Source organism: Pongo abelii, chromosome 7, assembly GCF_028885655.2.
Source record: "Pongo abelii isolate AG06213 chromosome 7, NHGRI_mPonAbe1-v2.0_pri, whole genome shotgun sequence".
Taxonomy (NCBI): Eukaryota; Metazoa; Chordata; class Mammalia; order Primates; family Hominidae; genus Pongo; species Pongo abelii.
In genome coordinates this window covers 218,689-242,134 of record NC_071992.2, presented here as the reverse complement: position 1 = coordinate 242,134, position 23,446 = coordinate 218,689, and the positions used below count along the sequence as shown (strand labels likewise).

General features: G+C 40.3%; 1 protein-coding gene and 1 long non-coding RNA gene across 9 annotated transcripts in view; one reads left to right on the top strand and one right to left on the bottom strand.

The window, feature by feature from the left end:
- FBXO25 (F-box protein 25) overlaps nt 1-23,446 on the bottom strand; it is a 64,394-nt gene that overhangs the window by 25,848 nt on the left and 15,100 nt on the right. For 7 of the 8 annotated variants that reach the window (XM_009243494.4, XM_054561135.2, XM_054561139.2 and 4 more), the window contains 3 exons: nt 12,494-12,597; nt 11,002-11,051; nt 8,228-8,320 (listed from right to left, as the gene is read on the bottom strand). In XM_009243494.4, the coding sequence (XP_009241769.2) occupies nt 8,228-8,320; nt 11,002-11,051; nt 12,494-12,597 (247 nt within the window). Of the gene's footprint in view, nt 1-8,227; nt 8,321-11,001; nt 11,052-12,493; nt 12,598-23,446 lie in introns of those variants that run through there. The other variant, XM_024251024.3, reaches the window with a different exon arrangement.
- LOC134761894 (uncharacterized) lies at nt 6,230-12,326 on the top strand. Its single transcript, XR_010141038.1, has 2 exons — nt 6,230-6,652; nt 9,645-12,326. It is a non-coding gene; the product is annotated as an uncharacterized LOC134761894 (long non-coding RNA).

The following is a 23,446-nucleotide window of genomic DNA, read 5'->3' as shown; positions in this document are numbered from 1 at the left end:
CACAATCCGTGCTTGTGCCTTCCTGTTCTGCTGCTTCCCAGCTAGTGTGTGTGCTGGACACAGCCCTCAGTGATCTCAACTTTGATTATCTAATTTTAAAAAGACTTCTCGTTTATTGTCTTTTACAAAAAAAAAAAAAAAATCTAGCAAGCCAAAGCAGAACCAAGCAGACTTTGTAGTTTTCATCAATTTTCTGGAAGCTCCAGCCACTTTCCTCAGGTCCTTTAGCAATGTGTGGACTGCCCACCCACCCCTGCCCCGAGGTAAGGAAGCACCCCACCACACTACAGCCTCATGCAGGCTGGATTAAAACATGTCCTCCACTTCAGGCTTAGGAACCAGTGCTCCTCCTACAACTCACAAGTTGCTCAAGCAGTGTTCTGTGAGAAGTGATTCTATTTTTGGGGTTGTCCCTTTTCTCTGCTTTTCTTGGGAACCATTTTGACTCTCTGTCAAATGTTCACTGACTTCTAGCACTGGCAGAAAGAAAGTCTGCTTTTTTATCTGAAACTGAACTGTTACACAACTCATAATTTTATTTTGGTAAAAGCATTCTTAGTTGCTGCGTTTAGTCATACTCCACAAATTATCTTGTTGATAGGATAAATATGGTGAGAATTAAAGAAAAATGAAGATGGTAGTGGATATTTGCAGACTATTATCAATACCGGCATTTCAAACTTCCAATATAATTTGGATATTTGCCTGGAGGACAAACTTTTTTTGGCATGCCATATAATGAGGAGCCTTATATACCCAGTGTGCTCAAACTGCCCTGACACCACCTATCCACCGTCGTCAGCAATTTATGTTCAATTTTTCTTAAAAACATCAGAGCTACAAGGTCAAATTTAATTCAACTGAGGTCAGACTCTCACGGGAGCTGAGGAGCACTCCCTTCAATGGAAATGGCCATTTCTGAGTGGTGACAACACTGTCATTTCTTGGACCTTCTTTAACAAATCTGTTCTCAGGAGCGTTAACATACTTTGCTAATACACTTTAATCCGGCATTTTTAAGGGGGTAATTATAGGAAATGCCTGGAATTAAATAGCCTACAACCAATTCTTGAATCAACAATTAGGAAAATTGAAAAATATATATGTAAATATATCTTTTTCTGTATAAGAAAAGTCCTGCTAACTTAGGAAATTAGAGGATATCTTTGTGTAGAATCTTTTTATAAAGTGGAAATAGGCCGGGCACGGTGGCTAATGCCTGTAATCCCAGCACTTTGGGAGGCCGAGGCTGCCAGATCACCTGAGGTCAGGAGTTCCAGACCAGCCTGACCCATATGGCAAAACCCCCTCTCTACTAAAAATACAAAAATTAGCCGGGCGTGGTGGCAGGTGCCTGAAATCCCAGCTACTCGGGAAGCTGAGGCAGAAGAATCGCTTGAACCCGGGGGGGCGGAGGTTGCAGTAAGCCAAGATTACGCCACTGCACTCCAGCCTGGGTGACAAAGCGACTCTGTCTCAGAAAAATATAAAATAAAAAAATAAAGTGGAAATAACTTCCTCTGCTTCTAACTATGCAGTTTGCTTGAAGAAAAAAGTAACCTGTAGGTGCAGTACAACTATCAGCAAAAATGTAATTATCTTAGAGTATCTTAATAGTTCCTACTTCAAGTAGAATTTATGGAGGAGTTTTACTGTGATTAAAAAAAATAATTGTAGTAACTTAGAAAATATTTATGTATACAATAGTTGGTTTGTAAGCTCAGTCACTCATTCATTTTAGGAATAACAAGTGCCTACTACTTGCCCGGTGCTTGGGATATAGCAGGGCCTACTGAATAAATTACTATACAACAGTAAATTAGCACTGGATTGTGTTGCTTAAAACAACACTCACCAGAGCAAACAAAAGCCTGATTAGCAATATGATTTGAAATTTTAAAAACAGCCCTTTTCAACAGTTCCATCTAATTTGCCAGGTCATTATTTTATAATGTCATATGGGATTGCTGGGTCAAATAGTATTTCTGGTTCTAGATCCTTGAGGAATCACCACACTGTCTTCCATAATGGCTGAACTTACACTCCCACCAACAGTGTAAAGGCTTTCCTATTTCTCCACATCCTCTCCAGCACCTGTTGTTTCCTGACTTTTTGATGATCGCCATTCTAACTGGTGTGAGATGGTATCTCATTGTAGTTTTGATTTGCACTTCTCTAATGACCAGAGATGAACTTTTTTCATATGTTTGTTGGCTGCATAAATTTCTTCTTTTGAGAAGTGTCTGTTCATATCCTTTACCCACTTTTTGATGGGGTTGTTTTTTTCTTGTAAATTTGTTTAAGTTCTTTGTAGATTCTGGATATTAGCCCTTTGTCAGATGGATAGATTGCAAAAATTTTCTCCCATTCTGTAGGTTGCCTCTTTGCTCTGATGACAGTTTCTTTTGCTATGCAAAAGCTCTTTAGTTTAATTAGATCCCATTTGTCAATTTCGGCTTTTGTTGCCATTGCTTTTGGTGTTTTAGTCATGAAGTCTTTGCCCATGCCTATGTCCTGAATGGTATTGCCTAGGTTTTCTTGCAGGGTTTTTATGGTTTTAGGTCTTATGTTTAAGTCTTTAATCCATCTTGAGTTAATTTTTGTATAAGGTGTAAGGAAGCGGTCCAGTTTCAGTTTTCTGCATATGGCTAGCCAGTTTTCCCAACACCATTTATTAAATAGGGAATCCTTTCCCCATTGCTTGTTTTTGTCTGGTTTGTGAAAGATCAGATGGTTGTAGACGTGTGGCGCTGTTTCTGAGGCCTCTGTTCTGTTCCATTGGTCTATATATCTGTTTTGGTACCAGTATCATGCTGTTTTGGTTACTGTAGCCTTGTAATATAGTCTGAAGTCAGGTAGCATGATGAGAAGATTATAAATCATTCCACCATAAAGACACACGCACACATATGTTTATTGAGGCACTGTTCACAATAGCAAAGACTTGGAACCAACCCAAATGCCCATCAGTGATAGACTGGATAAAGAAAATGCAGCACATTTACACCATGGAATACTATGCAGTCATAAAAAGGATGAGTTCATGTCCTTTGCAAGGACATGGATGAAGCTGGAAACCATTATTCTCAGCAAACTAACACAAGAACAGAAAACCAAACACCACATGTTCTTATTCATAAGTGGGAGCTGAACAATGAGAACACATGGGCACAGGGAGGGGAACATCACACACCAGGGCCTATCACAGGGTGGGAGGCTAGGGGAGGGATAGCATTAGGAGAAATACCTAATGTAGATGACGGGTTGATGGGTGCAGCAAACCACCATGGCATGTGTATACCTACGTAACAAAACTGCACATTGTGCACATGTACCCCAGAACTTGAAGTATAATTTAAAAAATTTTAAAAAAAGTCATATGACGCATTTAAGAAGTCAATTAATTTACATCAGAGGAAAATCAAAGTTTATAGACTCAGGAAATAAAGTCTTAATGAAAAAGCTCTTCACGGCTGTCAGGACAGCTACATTTTTGGTCTCTGTCCTTGATTCCATTGTGACCTTCAGCCCATCTCTCTGGGCCCCATTTTCTCGTCTTTACCTCTTGGGTCATAAATGGATCTCCATGCAGCTGTCATCTCTCTGCCTAAATCCTCCTCAAAAGAAAATCAAAATAGTGGCTAACACAGAGTACAGACTGTTCCAAGAGCTTCCTATGATGGAACTAATCTAATTTTTATAACAGTGCTCTGAGGTAGATGCTAAAATCTACCAGATACTATGGATGAGATGATGAAGTCATATGCTTGAGATCCCTGAGTAAATAAATAAGAAAGAGACAGAATTCCAACAGCGGCCGTGTGGCTGCAGAGCCTCTCTCCCTCCCTGCCTCACCCTTGAGTCCACACCTGGGAGGGCTCAGGGTCACTCACTAAGCATCTTTCCCATGCGCTGCTGTGAGGCTGCTGCTATTAAGTTGCTACTATGGAGTAGTCATTAGAGAAATTACGAAAAAAATTGAAAAAAAATCTTCATATAGCCCGAGATTCTAGCCTGAGATGTCTTTCCTTATTTGCTTATTAGCAGGGTCTCCCTATGTTGCCGAGGCTGGCCTCAAACTCCTGGGCTCAAGTTATCCTCCTACCTCGGCCTCCCAAAGTGCTGGGATTGCAGGCATGAGTCACGGCACCTGGCCACCTTTCCACATTTAAGAGATCCCTGGGATACTGCGAAGCAGGAGTCCATCTCCAGACATGAGGAGCTGGTGGGCTAAAGGAAACAGGACTGGGGAGTCTTGCAGGGGCAGAGCAATGCCCAGGGACACAGAAACTTTTGAATAAAGACAAGAGAGACCGACTCTTCGCCTACATCTAAAGCAAATGAAAACATAAAAATAAATGATGGCAAGAAACTAAACTAAAAATACACTACCCCTGAAAGTGTGTGACACTGGACGTACTATCTAATTGGTCCACCATAGGCAGAGAATGAAGTACTTCAGATAAGTTAATTTACCAAATAACTAAAATTAGATATATAAACTTTACGATTCTGAAAACTTTTTTCCTACAGATGTGTGTACTTTCAACATTTTTATAAATTTCAGTTGCACACCGTGCAGCTTTCAGGAAGCTTTCACGCTGTGCACTGCCCTGCATGCACCTCCCAAGCCTGGGGCTGTTCGCGCCTGGCTGTCAGAAGCCACCTCCTGGCTGCCAGACGGGCGAGGGGGCAGGCTGTTCTTCTCAGTGCTATAAGCAAGCCCAGGACTCCAAGGGAATGATAACAAATGTGTAAAAACCACAGTCACATTAACCTATAGGCTCAGGACCCAGTTCTACTTCCTCCAGACAGCTTTTGGGTACTGGTCTCCCTCTCTGTGTTTACAGCCGTCCTAGGTTTGCTGGGCACCTCCAAGTTCATGGAAGTGCAGCTCCTCACTGCAGTTGGGACACACTTACTCCACTTTGACAAAGGGGGTGTTATTTTCAGCAGTGGGTGAACAGCAGTGAACAAACCAAGCCCCTGCTCCTGGGGCTCAACTGGGATGGGGACGCAGACAGCTTAAACATGTGGCCAATGGCACACCTGAGGGCCAGGGAATGTTGCTGACATGATGGGGGCAGTGAGGCCAAGGTCTCAGCCAGGTAGGCTTGAGTTGGTATTGCCACAACCCTGCGATCACTGGCAAACAAGATTTCATGGTGGGAGTGTGACTAGAACTGGATTTCAAAGTTTCTTGAAAGCACTAGTTAGAAAAGACAAGGTACGTTGATCTGCACACAGGAGGTGCTCAGCGATGCCAGCACTGATGGGCTCCTCCCGCCTTGAGTGAAGAGCATCTGACCCTGGAAAGTGAACAAAAGGTGGGGCCATTTTATGCCTCCAACAAGACATCTGGCTCAAACTCAACTTCAAAGATTAGAGTAAAAACGAAACTTCCATTCCAAACTACTTATCTTTATTTTGACAACTGGAACAATCTGTAATTGAACACTAAATTATATTACTAACTTTTATCCTAAGACTATGTAGTAATTATTGATTAGTCTCGGTTTAAAATTGCTGTTTAGATGGAAAAAATGATTTTACATAAAATGTTAGTTGAAAGATACAGGCTGGGCATGGTGGCTCACACCTTTAATCTCAGCATTTTGGGAGGCCGAGGCAGGTGGATCACTTGAGGTCAGGAGTTCAAGACCAGCCTGGCCAAAATGGCGAAACCCCATCTCTACTAAAAATACAAAAAAGAATTAGCCAGGCATCATGGTGCATGCCTGTAATCCCAGCTACTCAGGAGGCTGAGGCAGGAGAATCACTGGAACCCAGGAAGCAGAGGCTGCAGTGAGCAGAGATCGTGCCACTGCACTCCACCCTGGGCAACAGAGTGAGAGACTCTGTCTAAAAAAAAAAAAAGATACATATTAAGTTTTTCACACAAATTCTTAAGGGCAGATATTACTAAATGCCATTAGAAAAAAAGGAAACCTTTTATCAAGCATTTAAAAAAATGCTTCTACATTTCTTATTTATAGGTATTCTAATAATACTGAGTGACATTATGGACAACTTAGCCTAAATTATGGAAAATCAAATTATTTAGTAGAACTGCAAGACAATCCTCTCAGTTGTTGTAGTAAGTGTTGCTATAAACATTTAAAACAGCAAAAAAATACCAAATACCTGCACTATGTATGAAAAATGCACATGATAAAGTAAAAAAAAAAAAAAATAGCACACACTGAAAGAAAGCCAACAGAAGAGGGCACTGGGCATGGGCCAGTGAGGGCAAGAATTGGGATGGGGACATGGAGGAGCCCAATCCAAGGCAAGACACAGGCTCAGGCTTTACCACAGTCACAGAGGCTGCTTCTTGTTTTTGTTTTAGCAGAAGGTAAGCATGAGCAAATCACTTTTTAGAGGTAACTTTGCTGGACTTGTGAAGAACAGTGTGCAAGGTCCAGAGCGACTGCAGGAGAGGGAAGGTGGATTCCCACAGAGCAGGAGCACAGATGAGCCAAGCAAGGCCCTGCTTGGAAGGCAGCAATCAACAGAGATGCACAGACCTGTGAGGGTGCCGGGACAGCCATGCAACAATGCAGCCCTTTTGCTTCCTAAGCTCACCAGTTCCCTCGCTCCACCTCTGAGAGGTGGTTTGGAGAAACACAGCCCTTCTCAAGAGGGTTGCAAGGTAAGTTTAGTTGGTACATGAGTGCACAGCACATTTTAATTTTTATAGTTATGCATTTATTTTATATGTATTAGACAAACGACCGACAGAAAATTTACCATTTCACAGGTATTAGTGTTTAGGATGAGGCTAAAGTAGGTATTTCTGTTTAAAAAAGTAAATTTGAAGAAAAGCTACCCGGAAAATTATAGTAGTATGTGGTACACAGACAAAAAAAAAACTATGCAGTCGTTCAAGTGATTGAAACTGATAAAATACTGGTCCTGGTCTATGGATTCCCCCTCTGACAAAGCACAGCATACTCGCACCTTCTCCAGAGTCAGTGACCAAAGATGAGAGAGCAGGGCACCCAGCACAGAAACCACCAGGAGCCAATGACTTCCTCCTGTGCTCCATCCTACTCTCTCACTCACATCAAGAATTAAATCATTTTATGTAGACAGATGGTCAAGAATTGCTACTATAAAGCAACTCACTATGGTCTGAACTATCAGAGAGCTACATGGAGAAATAGTTACTGCTAAACAGACCTCTCTGCTGATGTTTTTCCCGGCTACTTAAGTCCTGAAAATTTCCACAAGGCTGAGTCAAATCTGTGTTTCATCATCTATAAGAAAGGTACCTATCGAGAACACCCTGCTGGCCAGTGTGTAAATATCTAAAGGAGGACTCAGAAAACACCGGGGAAGTCCAGCCTGCATGTGGTGGCTGGGCTTCAGTGAAGCATGGAGCACTACAGGAGTTGTAAGTAGTAGTTACATAAGCAGTCCTGGAAATTCTGCTCAGAACCAAACATAACAAATAACATTATTTAAGGCTTACAATTATTTAACTCCCTAAATTTTTTGTCCTCCCAGTAGCACTTTTAAATGCCTAAAAGCAATTAAAAGAAACATTTTTCCAATGTCTCACAGAACCATTAGAAACACAAAATTAATTGCTTCATAAACTATAGCTTCTATTTTATCCATAATAGAATGAGGTACATAAACCACATAGTAATTAATCTTTGGACAAAAGCAAACAATAAATGGAATATATGGCTAAGATCCTTTCTTTTTGAGTGTGGCCCACGATAAAAATTTCTTCCAAAAGGATATCATTAATGCAATAAGGCTTTTATGGAATTCTATTTTGTATGAAATTCCTGTTTTCTATTAGCTACTTCTTCCTCTGTGACACAAGCCTCATTCTTTGTGAAAAACATGAAGCAGAAAACATTTGTGAAATCATCAGGTAAAGATCCCACGACCGTTCTATCACTGACACGTTATGTAGGTACGTGGTGCAACCCCCAAGGGACCACCTTGTGGCATCCTCAGCAACCACAGAGCCACAGGGCAGATGAATGTTTGCTCCCACTGAGGCTCTGCAGCCTCTGCCACCAATACTGGAAAAATCCTCCAACCTCACTGTTTTCTCCTGAACTTGTTCCCTTCTGTTTTTCGATTAATACGCAGCAAACAGGCACACCTTCAAGCTACCAAAAGCATCTTAAACATTGTACACTTACAATCTTCAAAATATAGTTGTTCAAAAGAGTCATCAAAGTAGTTTTTGAAATAGAACACTTACTTTGACCACATAATTGAACCTTCGGATATCTTGAATTGCACTTGAGAAGTCTAACCGATTAAAGGCTTCTCCCAAGGTGCAATAGCCATGCCTCTGGAAGAGCAACACAGAAGTTAAAATTAGTCAATTAGCCAAAAAGAATTGGCAGTTAATGTCAATTAATTGTGCAATTAAAAAAATTTTTGGCAAAGGACAATCTGTTTTTATTTTGAAGACTGATTTTAGGTTTAGATGAGAGTATAGTAAAATTATAGCATGCTAATAATTTAAACTATTTATGTATACCTGAGACACCGTTAACTGACATTTTTTACAACCTGCTGAAGTCATGACAAAGACAAATATTTATTAAATATCTTGCTGGTTTGTTTTGTTGGGGACAAATTGGGGTGTGGACGATGTTAAAGCTAAGATCATTAAAAAACTGGATTTATTCCAGGCTACGCAACTAAAAATACATAAATCATCTGCTTAGCTGCATTGTAAGGATGTGGGTGTTATAAATATCTAGTTGAAACACAGGATTTCTCTGCAGGGGAGGCATGCACTGCCCGAGTTTGAAGTATAACACGGGATTTCTCTCCAGAGCAGGCATGCACTGCCCAGGTTGGAAGTATGCTCAACCACAAGGATGAGGGCTGGGAGAGGCGCTTCGGTAGCAAGAAGGTGCCTCTGAAAACCAGCATTGGGATGGAGAGGGCTGAAGGCAAGTGCTGGATGTGACCATGGGCAGCTTTCAGGCTGGGAGCATGGATGCCAAGAACCCAAAACACCAAAAAAACTGGTGATTAGACCCACAGGTCCAAGAACCAAAGGAATAAAATGAAACAATTTATTTTCAGTACTGTAAACACTGCTGCTATTCTCTTAGATGTTTTTCTTCCATGATATACCCTTATCCTATATTGGTTTGTATAGATTAGCACATTAGGTTTCGGAAGTCACTTTAAACTCCATCTTCATCCTCCATATTTGAAATATTTAAAATCTACAGATTTTCATGTCAAAGTTGTAGAGATAAGTAAGCTGGAAAACAATAATAGAAAACATGAGATGATTGGTCTCAAATTCCAAACAGGTGACTTGAGATGTCCTAGAGAAAGCAGCTGGAGTCATAGCACCTTTGTCTCTGACAGCTGATACACTCAGAGGCTCATGTGCTTCTGTGCGTCAACCCCAATTGCCCTAACAGGTGCACAACTCAACGAAATACATTCATTTAAAACATCCAAATATGTTGACTGAGTGCCTGCTATGTGGAAAACATTTTCCTGGGAACTCTGGGGAAAGGAAACGCTCATTTTGATATAGATTATAATCTGAAATCCATCACAGCTGATATTCCACACGATGGTGCAGCAAGCACTTTCCAAGGTCACCACCCATCTCACAACAGAAAATTAAATCTGATTCACAGAGCAGACCACAAAGAGCATGTCTGGACCTAGAACCACAGCATGTAACCTCGGAAGCGGTGAGACACCAGCCAGCATGGACAAGCAGCAGGCACTTGCTCTATACCAGGTGAGGGTGTGGAGACATGACATGGTGCAGGGACACCAGCACCCAGTCCTAGTTCTGGTCCCTCTCAGCCTTGTTAGGTCCTGGTTCCTAGGATTCCAGGGAACATCTCCACAGCTTCACAATAAGATCCTCCTTTCCTGCATATGCTAGCTTGGATGGGATCCTCTGTTCTGTAATCAGTATGGCAACAAAGCAGGTGAAATATTTAATGGTCTTTCATGAGCACTAAATTTTGTTTTTTACAAACTAGGTTAGATTCTGTCAAATAATCTTCTAATGGTGTATTCAAGTGTATATTAAGGATCTGATTCATTCTATACCCACTAACCATAACCAAACAGATTAAGTTTTCTTTCTCAGAGTCTAATCCTTCAGTTTCTTGGAAGCTGGACTAGTTTCAGAGCATCTACAAACACTTCTGGAATATTTAACTTACCCTGAAATAACATATGATAGACAATAATTCCCTAAATTATTTTCCCCAATTGTTACAAAATAAAGCAAATGCAGAGTTTCTAGGACTATAAAAGGAACTCAACTTCCCCGATCCTAGTAAAGAAACAGGAAATAGCTTGAAGCTCTCTGGTTTGTCTTATGGCTCATGGAAAAGCTTTAGCTCAACTTGGTAAAAGAAAGGCAGGGAAAGAGTTCACATGGCTCTGCACAAACCCAACCCAATTACTAATTTCATGTTAGCCACTCTTTATGTGGAATGAGAGGGCTCACAGATGTCCTACCCTCCAAAATACGCCACAGGGAGGACACATTCCTATCAGCATCAGGGGTTCATGCTAACACAGAGAAAATGCGTATGACTGCAGGAGTCCATGCTTGGTTTAAATAGCCCTGCTGTTGACTCAGATATGTACAGGTAGGCAGGAACCACACACTGCACACATATACCACACGCCACCACACACTATACATCCCACACACCGGTGTGTGCACAAATACATGCACAACCATACATACACACCATACATACAACACATACACCATACACACAACACACACCAATGTGTGCACAAATACACAGCCCCATACCACATGCACATGCAAGCACACACAATGGAGAACCACACTGCCTCAAAAGCTCCTCATATGCTATTATCTGTCAGAATGTGAACCACAGACCTGATAATGCAAAAGAAATGTGTTTTATGCAACTTTATTAATACATTTATTTAATGTGACTCCATATTCAACAGAAACAATCCAAGATACTCTCTTACTTATAATAGAATACTTACTTCTTTTGTGCTTTCTTTATGGACATAGATCCATTTTTCACGATAAAAACCTAGAATAAAAATTAACTTTGGTTTTAAAATCTGGCAAGTCATTTCAAAATGAAGATTTTAAAGGAATTTAAATAATTGGACATGTTAACAAAATTATCTGACTTACTATATTGACAAGAAATGCTTTTACTTGGTTGAATGCAAACAGAATTGCTTTGTTTCTTAAATCAGTTTAAGATATGAACAACGATTTCAGACAGTACCAAGTCCTAGTGACTTAGAAGAAAATTAGTATTATTAATGACTGAAGCCATATGAAGGCATAAATGATTATAAAATGCAATTACATTACTAAATTCCTATGTACCCGAATAAAAAGTTCTATTCTTCTATTGCTGTGTATGGTACTCCATAGAAACAAATCTTTCAGTTAAATCTTAAAGTTTCAAGAATCATACTAACTGTATTCAACATATGACCCTATCTTCTTCATAAAGTAGTCCCCCCGTATTCACAGTTTCACCTTCTACAGTTTCAGTTACCCACAGTCAGCTTTGGTTTGAAAACATTAAGTGGAAAATTCCAGAAATAAACCATTCATAAGTTTTAAATTGTGTGCCGTTCTGGGTGGTGTCATGAAATCTCACACCATCCTGCTCTGTCCTGCCTGGGATGCGAATCCTCCCTTTGTCAAGCGAGTCCTACACTACCCGTCCCTTGGTCACTCAGTAGCCATCTTGGTTATCGGATCACCTGTTGAGATATCACAGTGCTTGTGTTTAAAGAACCCTTGCTGTACTTCATAATGGCCCCAAAGTGCAAGAGGAGTGATGGTGGCCATCTTGCTATAACTGTTTCATTTTATTATTATTCTCGTTAATCTCTTACTGCGCCTAATTTATAAATTAAACTTTATTATAAATGTGTATATACAGAAAAAAACCATAGTATCCATAAGGTTTGGTAGTATCCACAGTTTCAGGCATCCACTGGAGGTCTATCCCCTGAGGTAAGGGAGCCTACTATACATTAACATGTGTCTTGGTAACTCACAGATACGCTGCATGATAGAGCCCTACGCCCTCTCACAGATAGGTCCCACCTCCAGCCTTCCCCTGCTGCCATCTAACATCCTAAACTCCAGCTCTGAATGTCTGTCTCCTGCTCTGAATCTTCAGTGACTTCGAAACTCAAGTCAGGACACCTCTCAGTTTGGCCTCACTGCTCAAGATTGAGCTGAATTCATGACCATAATTCAGGCATTCAGATTCATGGGCTGTTTTGTGGGTTTTGCTATCTCTTATTTTGTTTTTGCACATCTTACCCACTGAAATGGTTGAGCTGTAAAAAGTGTGATCACTAAATCTGTGGGCAATGCTGGATATTGGGCTGTTATTTACATATTTGTATCACCTTTTATTTCATAAGACAGCATTGTCAGAGTAATTTAGCATTTCGACATAATCAACAAGTAAAATAAAATTAATGAGAATGATCTTACTTTGAGTATTTGTGTCATTTCTAAAATGGTCCTTTTTCCTTTTTTTGGATGCATATTCATGCTCTTCATTATTGAATATTTCTCCATCTTCACTATTTAAGATACTGAAATAAAGATATATTCTATTAAAATATTTTTTCAGGGAGATCTTCATTTGGCTTTTCTTCTGTAAAAGGATACAAATACTTCAAAGCGACAGATTGTGAGCTTGAAATCACAAGGGTAATGTCTAATACATTTTTGTTTCATTTTGAGAAATAAGATGTATCCTGGTTCTTTGAGAATATTGTACCAGAAAGTGCTGAACATGTTTTAGAATCTCTCAAGGGTCTTGATACGCTTATCCAAGGTAGTTTCAAACATCAAAATGCCTTATTAAAACAGAGATTTTTTAAAAAACAACTATTAAAACTCTAGAAAAAAAGATGGTAAGAATATGATGATACCCAATACTGACCAATGACCTGCTGTATCCCTTACCCCATGCTGAGTAACCACTCAACATTTCTGTTTACTCCCTATATGTTTAAGGGTTTAACTGAAGTTAATTATTACTGCACTGAACATGTTTTTATTAAGCACCAACCAAATACACTGTTAACACATTTAACTGGAACCAGGTGAAGTGACATGTATATTTTTACTATTTAAATACGTTTAATTAAAAGCTTTTCTTCTTCGTGAAACAAGAAAATCAAATCATAAGGCAATAACTAAACAATGTGAACATCTTTTACTTTTTAAAAAAATTTCTTCCTTACAGAAAAAAAAAAACCTGTAAATAGTAATCCACATCCTCAAAACTAAAGATGTGTAAAATTTTTATTTTCCACACACTGATAATAGATTTTCAGTGTAAAGTGAGGAAGGAAGCTCTGTGGAGACAAGCTGGTTGGTGGAGACATGCAAGAGTGGTGCTCAAATCCAAGGAACTAAACTTGCTTATTTGACGGTCATTGTTCTTTGACAAGAAAATTGTATACAAGCCCCTTTCCACCCACCAGTATTCACTTTTAGTAAAAAACAGCTGACTTTGCCAAATGAGTCTCTTTCTCACTGTCAGAACAGACTTAAACAGCAGTGCCAACAGTTGTAAATCATCAAGACAAGCAAAGTGCATTTGAAAAACATACAAACAACTGAACTTTTTGTGGCAGACATTATAACAGCAATTTATGGAAATGTGTTGATGTTTGTATTTTATATTTAGTCTTACACCAGTTTGTTATCATTGATTGAAATACTGAATGTAGAAGCTTTAGAATCTAAAAGGGCTTTTCTAACGAAAATTACAAACATATCAAAGGAAAAGCACAAATACAATGTTCTCCAGAAATAGTGCCACAGAAATAAAGACAGAATATGAAAGGAGAGAGGACTGCTGACTAATCTCATACGTACAGGGAGAAGGACACTCCATGCAGCTTAGCTCCAACATGTGAGCGTGGGACAGAAAAGCAAGGTGAACCTAAAGACATCCCATGGACACACTGAGCTGGAACCAACTCTGCCCATAGGTGGCGGGGCCAGGTTCAGATGCTTGCAGTAACTGCATCCTCCTGTGAATCTGGGCCTAGATGGCTGTGGCTCCCTGGGGGCTACCCACACTGTGGATTCCACAGGTGGAGGTGACCTTCTTGGGCACTGCTGGGACACTTCCTGGGCCTGCCTGGGCAGTGGTAGGGCTCAGAGAACTTCAGCGTTAGGGCCTTGGGGAGTCTATGTCAGACTTGAGGACCAAGCCTGGGCTCACAAATGACAACTAGGCTACTATTTTTGCAAAGTATTTTAAACAGGGAAAAAGCCATTATTTTTTGGTTGTGGGTTTTACACTGTCAGGTAAACAAAAATGTACAAGTAGAGAAGAAAGATGAATGCTTCTGAAATTTAAATTTGACACATTAAAATGTTAATAAAGGAGTATTTAATTTATAAATCTTTCCATTCTGCATGTATCAACTACATTACATAGCAATCAACTACATGTCATAGCAAACATGTTCTCTTTTTATAACCTTTGTTTCACAAGCAAGACAAACATCACCTACTCTGACTTAAAAACAAGGGAACCTGCCCAACAACTTGATTAAAAAATGTCAAACAACTTCAACAGACACTTCTCCAAAGAAGAGACACAGCAGCCAACAAGCCCATGAAAAGATGCTCCATATCACGAATTGTTAGGTAAATGCAAATTAACACTACAATGAGATACTACCTCACACTCATTATGAGGCTACTGGCAAATTAAAAAAAAAAAAGTAACAAGTGTGGACATGGATGTGGGGAAACTGGATCCCTCGTGAAATGTTGGTGGAAATGGAGGATGGTATAGCTGCTATAGGAAATAGTATGGAGTTTCTTCAAAAAATTAAACACAGAATTACCATATGATCCAGCAATCCCACTTCTGGGTATATATTCAAAAGAACTGAAAGCAGAGAATGAAAGAGATACTTGTATACCCACATTCATAGCAGTATTACTTGCAACAGCTAAACATGGAAGCAACCCACATGTCCATCAGTGGATGAACAGATAAACAAAATGTAGTGTACACTATACACAATATGGAATATTATTCAGTCTGTAAAAGGAAATGCTGACACATGCTACAACAGGGCTGAAACTTGAGGACATTATGCTGAGATAAGACAGTCATCACAAAAGGACACATAACTATCTGATTTGACTTATATGAGGTACTCAGAAAAGTCAAATCATACAGACAGAAAATAGAAAGCCAGTTACCAGGTCTGGGGGTGCTGGAGAATGAAAAGTTAGCGTTTAATGGGGACAGGGTTTCAGTTTGGGAAGATGTAAAAGTTCTAGAGATGGATGGTGGTAATGGTTGCACAATAATGTGAATGTACTTAACACCACTGAACTGTCCATTTAAAAATGGTTAGGATGGCAATTTTATGTTATGTGTATTTTGTTGTAATTAAAGATAAAGAGACAGTGTGCAAGAGAGGAGAGGAAGTAGCAGCTTGTCTTGTTCATGCTGTCTGAGGTGCATGTCGGAGGGATGGGGTGGGGGCGGGAAGTGTTAAAAACAAAGAATAGGACGTTAAACAACACAAGCGGAAAATACAGGGCACAAACGCACTTGTATGAAACACAGAGTTTCCATAAACTTAAAACATGTCTGAATGATGGAGCTAACAGCCCTTAACTCCCCACACCCAGGCTGCACCATAGCGTACGTCACCCCCTTGCTTGCAAATGTGCCCAAAAGGCAATGACATTCCAAGTTTCCTCTGACAAGCCCAAGGACAGGGCATGACTTTTCCAAGTTCCTTTCCATTCAAGAAAAGGAAGAGAAGAGAATAGAGAAGAATCAACAAAACAACTCCAAATAGAAGTAAACGAGAGCCAAGAACAGAACTATTTCTCATAATTAAACCCCAATTTCTATAAATTATAATCCTCATTCTAGTGATGACCTATAATAAGATTTGCATTTTCCTCTGATGGTATTTTCCTTAAGAGATGGATAACAAGGTCTTAATCTTCATCTCCCAGACCACTCTAGAGTTCTAAGCACAGGCTTTACAGAAATGTGCTGTTATGGGCCATCAACTTCAAATCATTTCCACATAAGTCTAGGAAAGTAAGACAGGCTAAGGTAAGCCTCTGGTTTTTAAAATTGCTAATCAAGGGCATCAGTTCTTAACTATATTGCTGTAAGATATGTCACAAAACTTTTGTTACCAGTAAGAAAAATGACCAACATTTGTGAATGATTTAAGTTTTAATAATTATTAAAGTACTATACTACACATAATAACAAATAATACGTACTCATAAACTCAACTTCCTTGAGTTGCCAGTAGGAAGCAACCCTGCCAAGCCCTTGATTTTGGATTTCTGGCCTCCAGAATTGTAAGGACATACATTTCTGTGGTTTTAAGCCACTGAGTTTGTGGTTATGGAACCCTAGAAAATGAATACAATTATCTATCTTTTTAAGTTACTTCAGTTTGATATTGATTATGAAAGGTATATATATGCTATCAAACAGAAGAGACTTTAGGGAGAAAAAATCTCAGCATAAATTCAACAAGTTGCCATGATTCTAAGTGCCAAGATAATATAACATGCAAAATGTGGTAATTTCACCAAAACCAAAACAAAGTGGAACAAATCCTCAAACACAGTTGTTGATAATTCCCACCCTGGCCTCCTCTGACATTTCCTTTGGATCAATTTGGCTGTACCTCTTCTGTCAAGCAAGAGCTGGACTACATTTTGGTCAGCTCCTCCCCGGAAGGGAGCTACAATCTCTGCTCTAACAATCCCCAATTGGCTTAAGTTAGACTGTGTTCATCAACGGCTACCTACTAAACTTAGCTTTTTATCCGTACATTTTCCAATCAGGTCATATTATTTTCTCCTGGTAGGCAAATGTTTACATTTATCCATTTTCCTGATATAAAGCTACTTCGTATCAGTGTATTATTAGTCTCTAATTATAAAAAGATAATCCAGAAGAGAAAGTCCAGTCAATTTTATATAAGTTAAAAAAAAGATGTGAAACCTATTTTTAGGATTAGCATTTCCTTCCTAAATATCTAACACGACACACTTACGGACTCTTAACACACCCTTGTTACATGAAGGGAGCAGCAGAGCAGAGGGCGACAAGAGCACCAAGGCCAGGTGCAGCCACAGCCAATGTGGGCCCATCTCACTCCGCAGGGAGAAGCAACTGCACTGTGCACAGAGTGCAATCCGGCAGAAGGGAAATGCTGTCTTAAAGAGCTTCAGATGCAGCAACCTTGAAGAAGGGCTGTGCCACGAAGTCCACCAGATGAGGCCACTCACCTATCAAAGGGCATCACACTCTGTGCACAGGGTACACAAAACAATGCCTCCCACATTCTGTGACTTCCTGCGTGTGCCACTTGGACCACCACACTCCCTACCTGCACCATCTTACCTGGACAGACTAAATCTCAGCCACCTCATGACTAGGATATTCACATGGCTTCCAGTTCTATAAATTCCTCCCCCTTAAGAATGCATGTCTGTGAAATCAGAAATGATGAAAACTGGACTTGTGAGTGGCTTTGTAGTAGGGATTACAGGTCCAGAATAGAACAGCTTCAGTAACATATTTAAGATATTCAAGGGAAAAAATATAAGCCAAACATTTAACATGTAAATAGTGACCATCAAGGGTAAAAGTCACACATATTTTTTATGAGTACACACAAACACAGGAAGTTCGGTGACCAGGAGCTGAGGGATGATCCACTAAAGAATAACCTCCGGAAACCAAAATGACTAGAGGCAGATGCAAAGGTGGGCTGCAGGGTGGTCTGTATTTATCTGTGGAGCTGCTGGCACATGACGGTGATGGGAGTGCAGCATGCCATGGTTACCAGCTCGGACAACGCAGACAAGGAACAACCACCAGAGAAGTGGCAGGGGTGGGCAGAAGATGTGCAGGGGCTAACTGGGAGTGGGGTGTCCCATCAGCTAACTGCAGTATCAGGTACTGTGGGGAGCCAACCAAAGAAACTAAGTGTTTGCTATAAAGGCATTAGGATAAAACTGGAAAAAAAAAAAAAAGGGAGGAAGAAAGCCCTCTTAAATACCAAAAGGGTAAAAGCAAATAAAATACAAGGTGGTTTCCTGTTATCTGTGATGTAAAAAATGGACTTGGCTCACCTGGATTGGCTCACAAAGCAAAATCAAGCACCATACTGCATATAAGATATACAGCTATAAAAGGCTGGGAAAATATATAGAGAATTTATAGGACTCAGAAAAAAAATAACTGTCACAGGAAACTTTATAGCATCAAATACCTATATCAATACAAATTTAAATAATAAAAATAAATTATTTAAACACATAACTGAAAAAGCCAGAAAAAGAATAAGTGAACCAAAAGAAAGGGGGGAATTATTACAAATAAAAGCAGATATTATTAAGTAGAAAAAGAATAGAACTAAGAAGTAAATCCAAAAGCTGGCTCTCAAGAGAAAATGATCAACCAAAACAAACCACTAGGTATCTGATTAGAAAAAAAAAAATTAGACAGTTACAAGTGCTAACAGAAGAAAATTTAAACATTGTAAAAGATAAGGAAAAGAAAGGGATAGAGAAAAAAACGTGTAGATTAAAAGAGACTTTAAAAACATATCAAATTTTAAGAATAAAACAACACTATAGTGTCTAGGGATATACACTTGGTGATAAAATTATAAAGATTAGGAAAATGATTACCATAAGAGTTTGGGAAGTGGTTATTTTTGGGGAGAGGAGTGGGGGTGGGTTAAAAAAACTACCTACTGGGTACTATGCTAACTAGGTGACAGGATCTGTACTCCAAACCCCAGCCTCATGCAATATTTTCATGTAACAAATCTGTACATGGACTCTCTGTATCTAAAATAAAAGGAGAAGAACCAGTAAGCACAAATAACCAGACAACTCTGAGTAAGAACCACAATAGTGAAGACTCTAGCCCCAGCTGACATGAAAACACAGTATTAAGCCTCTCTATTTGTATCAGTGTGATGACGGAACTCCAGGAAGACAGAAAGAAAACCCCGTAGTCCCAACTGCCCATGGAAATTTAGTATGGGGAAAAGAGATATCTCAACACAGCAGGGAAGGGGCTTTTCAGTTAGTAGTGCTGCTGCAGTAACTGGACAGCTACCGCACAAAGACACAAACAGATTTGTTCCTCACATCATGCTCCAAGATAAATTCCAAATGGAGCGTAGGTTCTCTTCTCTCTCCTGAGGCATAATTCATATACAGCAGAATAGACTTTTAAGTACAGTTCAGGGAGTCCTAACCTGTGTACCTCCTGTAACACATACCCAATCAAGACACCACAGAAAGCTCCATATAGCTATTAAGTCAATCACCAGGGAGGCTCTCCACTCTGCCTCTCCTTGGGAGCTAAGAGGTAAGCCACCATCGCGAGCCCTGTGCTGACGCAGGCCCCAGACACGACTGACAGCACAGTCAGACTACGTGATGTTTCTGGCTTGCCTATTAATTTTCTTAATGATGACTTAAAAAGACTTTTAAAGATGATTTTAGACTTGCACAAGAGTTTCAGAGGCAGGACACACGGTATCCCCAAGTTTCCACCCACCTTCAAACGTTGAGCACACATGGACACAAATATGGGAACAGACACTGGGGACTACTAGAAGGTAGTACACCTTCATACAGCCACAGAACAAGGATCAATATCAGAAGAGGAACTCTGGCATGGTACTCCCAGCTCAACCACAGGCTTTGTTGTTTCGCCAGGCCACCCACCAGGGCCCGTCTGCTGCTGGGCCCAGTCCAGGATCCACACTGTGCTTAGCTGACACACTTCCATGGCCCCCCACGCCAGAAGAGTTTGTAGTCTCCTCTCATCACCTTGAAGAGTACTGGTCAATTATTTTGTAGAATGTCCTTCAAAATGGGTTTGTCTGCTGTTTTCTCCAGATTCAGCTTAGGGAAAACCACCACAGATGATATGCCATTCACACAGCACCACACCACAGGTACCTGCTGCCAATATGATGCCACCTTTGAGCTCCTGGTTGGGGCAGTGTCTGCCAGGTTTCTCCACGGTAAAGTATTGTTCCCTTTGTAATGAATAGCTATTTGGGGGGAGACTTGGCAGATATTCTATTTCTCCTAATTCTTTCACCTGTTAGGTTTCACCTTGCTGCATCTGTCAAGGGACTGTGCTTATAACAATTATCATGGCGATTTTCTATTTCCCTTACTCCTTCCACATTTATTAACTGGAATTCTACACGGAAGAACTGTTCCTTATCCCTCACTTATGCATTCACTTATGTATTGATAGCAGCCTCAATGGATGGCTGTTTCTTTTCTTTTTTAGGTTAGAATCCATTACTCCTGTCGTCTACGCTGTGGCTCGAACTGCTCCAGCTTTGGCCAATGGAGCACCTTCGACGGACATCTACCCCTCTGACATCTGACAGGCTCCCATCACTCACCTTTCATTTGCCCTACCCCAGCCCTGGAACCAACCCCTTCCCTGAGGAGCCCTTAGGATCCACCCTCTCAGGCTGGCTCTGGTCACTGATGCAGGTGTCACTGCTCTAAGGCCCTCTGTCGACAGACTTAGGAAACAGATGTGTTACACTAACTCACACATGCATAGACCCACATTTCTCTCTCTCTGAAAAAACCAACAGTCTGAGTTCATGCTGACACCTCCAACCCCGATCCAGAACCACAGGATAACTCTAGCACCATCCTCCCTTATTTGTCACTTCTTCCTAGAATACGTACAGTTTTGAGATTGCTAACCCATGCCCCTATGAGAAACAAGTGCACTAACTAGAGGTTTTGTCTTTAGCCTTACAGCATCCTGTCAAAACAGTGTTTTCCAAAGTTACTGATACGTCAGCTAATTCCACATCCATTTCACTATGGTTATGGCAGCATTCCCTAACCGTTTTGGCACCAAGGACCAATTTCTTAGAAGACAGTTTTTCCACAGACTGGGGCAGGGAGGGGGGATGGTTTCAGGATGAAACTGCCACCTCAGATCATCAGGCATTAGTTAGAATCTCATAAGGAGTGAGTGAGCAACCTAGATTATTCACATGCACAGTTCACAATAAGGTTCATGCTCCTATGAGAATCTAATGCTGCTGCTGACCTGACAGGAGGCAGAGCTCAGGCAGTAATGCTTGCCTGCCCTCTGCTCACCTCCTGCTCTGTGGCCCAGTTCCTAACAGGCTATGGACTGGTACCAATCCGTGGCCTAGGGGTTGGGGACCCCTGGATTATGGGACAAGTTTGTAATACCATTTGATTCATCTGTCACAGTTTATCATTTGGGCACTCGCCCCAATAACACACATACAAACATCTTTGTTGATTTTAGTGAAATTTTGTGGTGCACAGTTCCATGGGTTTTGACAGGTGCACAGTCAAATCTAACACAGTCCCATCACTCCCCAAACTGCCTCTCACTCTCTTTGTAATCAACTCCTTTTCCCCAGCTCTTAACCCCTGGCAACCACTGATTTGTTCTTCTTCCTTATGGTTGTGCTTTTTCTAGAGCATCCTTTAAATAGAATCATACAGTATGGAGGCCTTTTAGGTTTGGTTTCTTTCACTAAGCAAAACGAATTTAAGATTCATCCATGTTATGCGAATCAACAGTTTGTTCCTTTTGACTTTTGAGTGGTATTCTGCTGTAAAGATGTTACCACAATTTGTTTATTCATTCACCAGTTGAAGGACACCTGATTTTGAGTGTTGGCAATTACTGAATAAAACTCTATTAAGTCACATGCAGGTTTTGTGTGAGCATGAATTTTCACTTACCTTGGGTAAACACCTAGGAGTGAGACTGCCAGGTCCTAAGGCAGTGTAACACAGTAAGAAGCTACCACACTTTTCCAGAGTGGCTGTGCCATTCTGCATTCCCAGTAGCAGGGTTGGAGAGCATATTCCTGCCAGCACTTGGCACTGTCCTTGCCAGCACTGGGATGCTTCGTGATTGTTCTTTCATCTTAGCTACTGACGTAGGCCTGTGCTGGTACCTTATGAGGAAGCTGCACAGCCTTCCAAATCACCTAGGCCCACTGTGGCAGTCTCATTCCCCAGAACATACTGTTATATCTCTAGCTGGTCAGCTGCTTGCCCCAAATGGTACTGTGGCCTCAGGCTAGCTGCAGTGTTTACCTTCCGGATTGCTTGCATTTGATTCCCTAACAATAAATTATGTTGGGCATCACATGCTTATTTTTCTCTGCTTATTTGCATGGGCTTCTCTGCAATCCATGAAAGTTGTTTGGTGAAGTACAGGTTCACCAAAACTATTGCCCAATTTTTTACTGGGTTGTTTTCTTATTGTTGAGTTTTAAGTGTTCTTTATGTATTCTGGATACTAACCCTTTGTCAGATATGTGACTTACAAATGTTTTCTGACAGCAGAATTTTAAAATTTTGATAAAATGCAAATTATAGATTTTTTTCTTTTATGGATTGTGCTTTTGGTATCATATCTAAAAACTCTGCCCAAGATCATGCAGACTTTCCTTTGCGTTTCTTCCATAAGTTCTACAGTTTTACATTCTACATTTAGGTATATGATCCATTTTGAGTTCATTTTTGTATAAAATGTGAGCTGTATAGGTTATTTATTTAGTTATTTATTTTTGCATATACACATCTAGTTTTCTAGCACCATTTGTTGACAAGATTACACTTTCTCCATGGAATATATTAAGAAGTGCTTTCACACCACTGTCAAAAATAAACCGACCATATTTGTATGGACTTATCTGGGGTCCTCTGTTCTGTTCCACTGACCTGTGTGTCTATCTTTTTGCCAATACTACATACCACTCTCTTGATTGTGGTGATTTTATATTTTATAGTAAATCTTGTTTTTTTTTTTTTTCTTTTTATTATTATTATTATTATTATTATTATTACTTTAGGCTCTATGGTACATGTGCACAATGTGCAGGTAAGTTACATATGTATACATGTGCCATGCTGGTGCACTGCACCCACCAACTCGTCATCTAGCATTAGGTATATCTCCCAATGCTATCCCTCCCCCCTCCCCCCACCCCACAACAGTCCCCGAAGTGTGATGTTCCCCTTCCTGTGTCCATGTGTTCTCATTGTTCAATTCCCACCTATGAGTGAGAATATGCGGTGTTTGGTTTTTTGTTCTTGCGATAGTTTACTGAGAATGATGATTTCCAATTTCATCCATGTCCCTACAAAGGACGTGAACTCATCATTTTTTATGGCTGCATAGTACTCCATGGTGTATACGTGCCACATTTTCTTAATCCAGTCTATCATTGTTGGACATTTGGGTTGGTTCCAAGTCTTTGCTATTGTGAATAATGCTGCAATAAACATATGTGTGCATGTGTCTTTATAGCAGCATGATTTATAGTCCTTTGGGTATATACCCAGTAATGG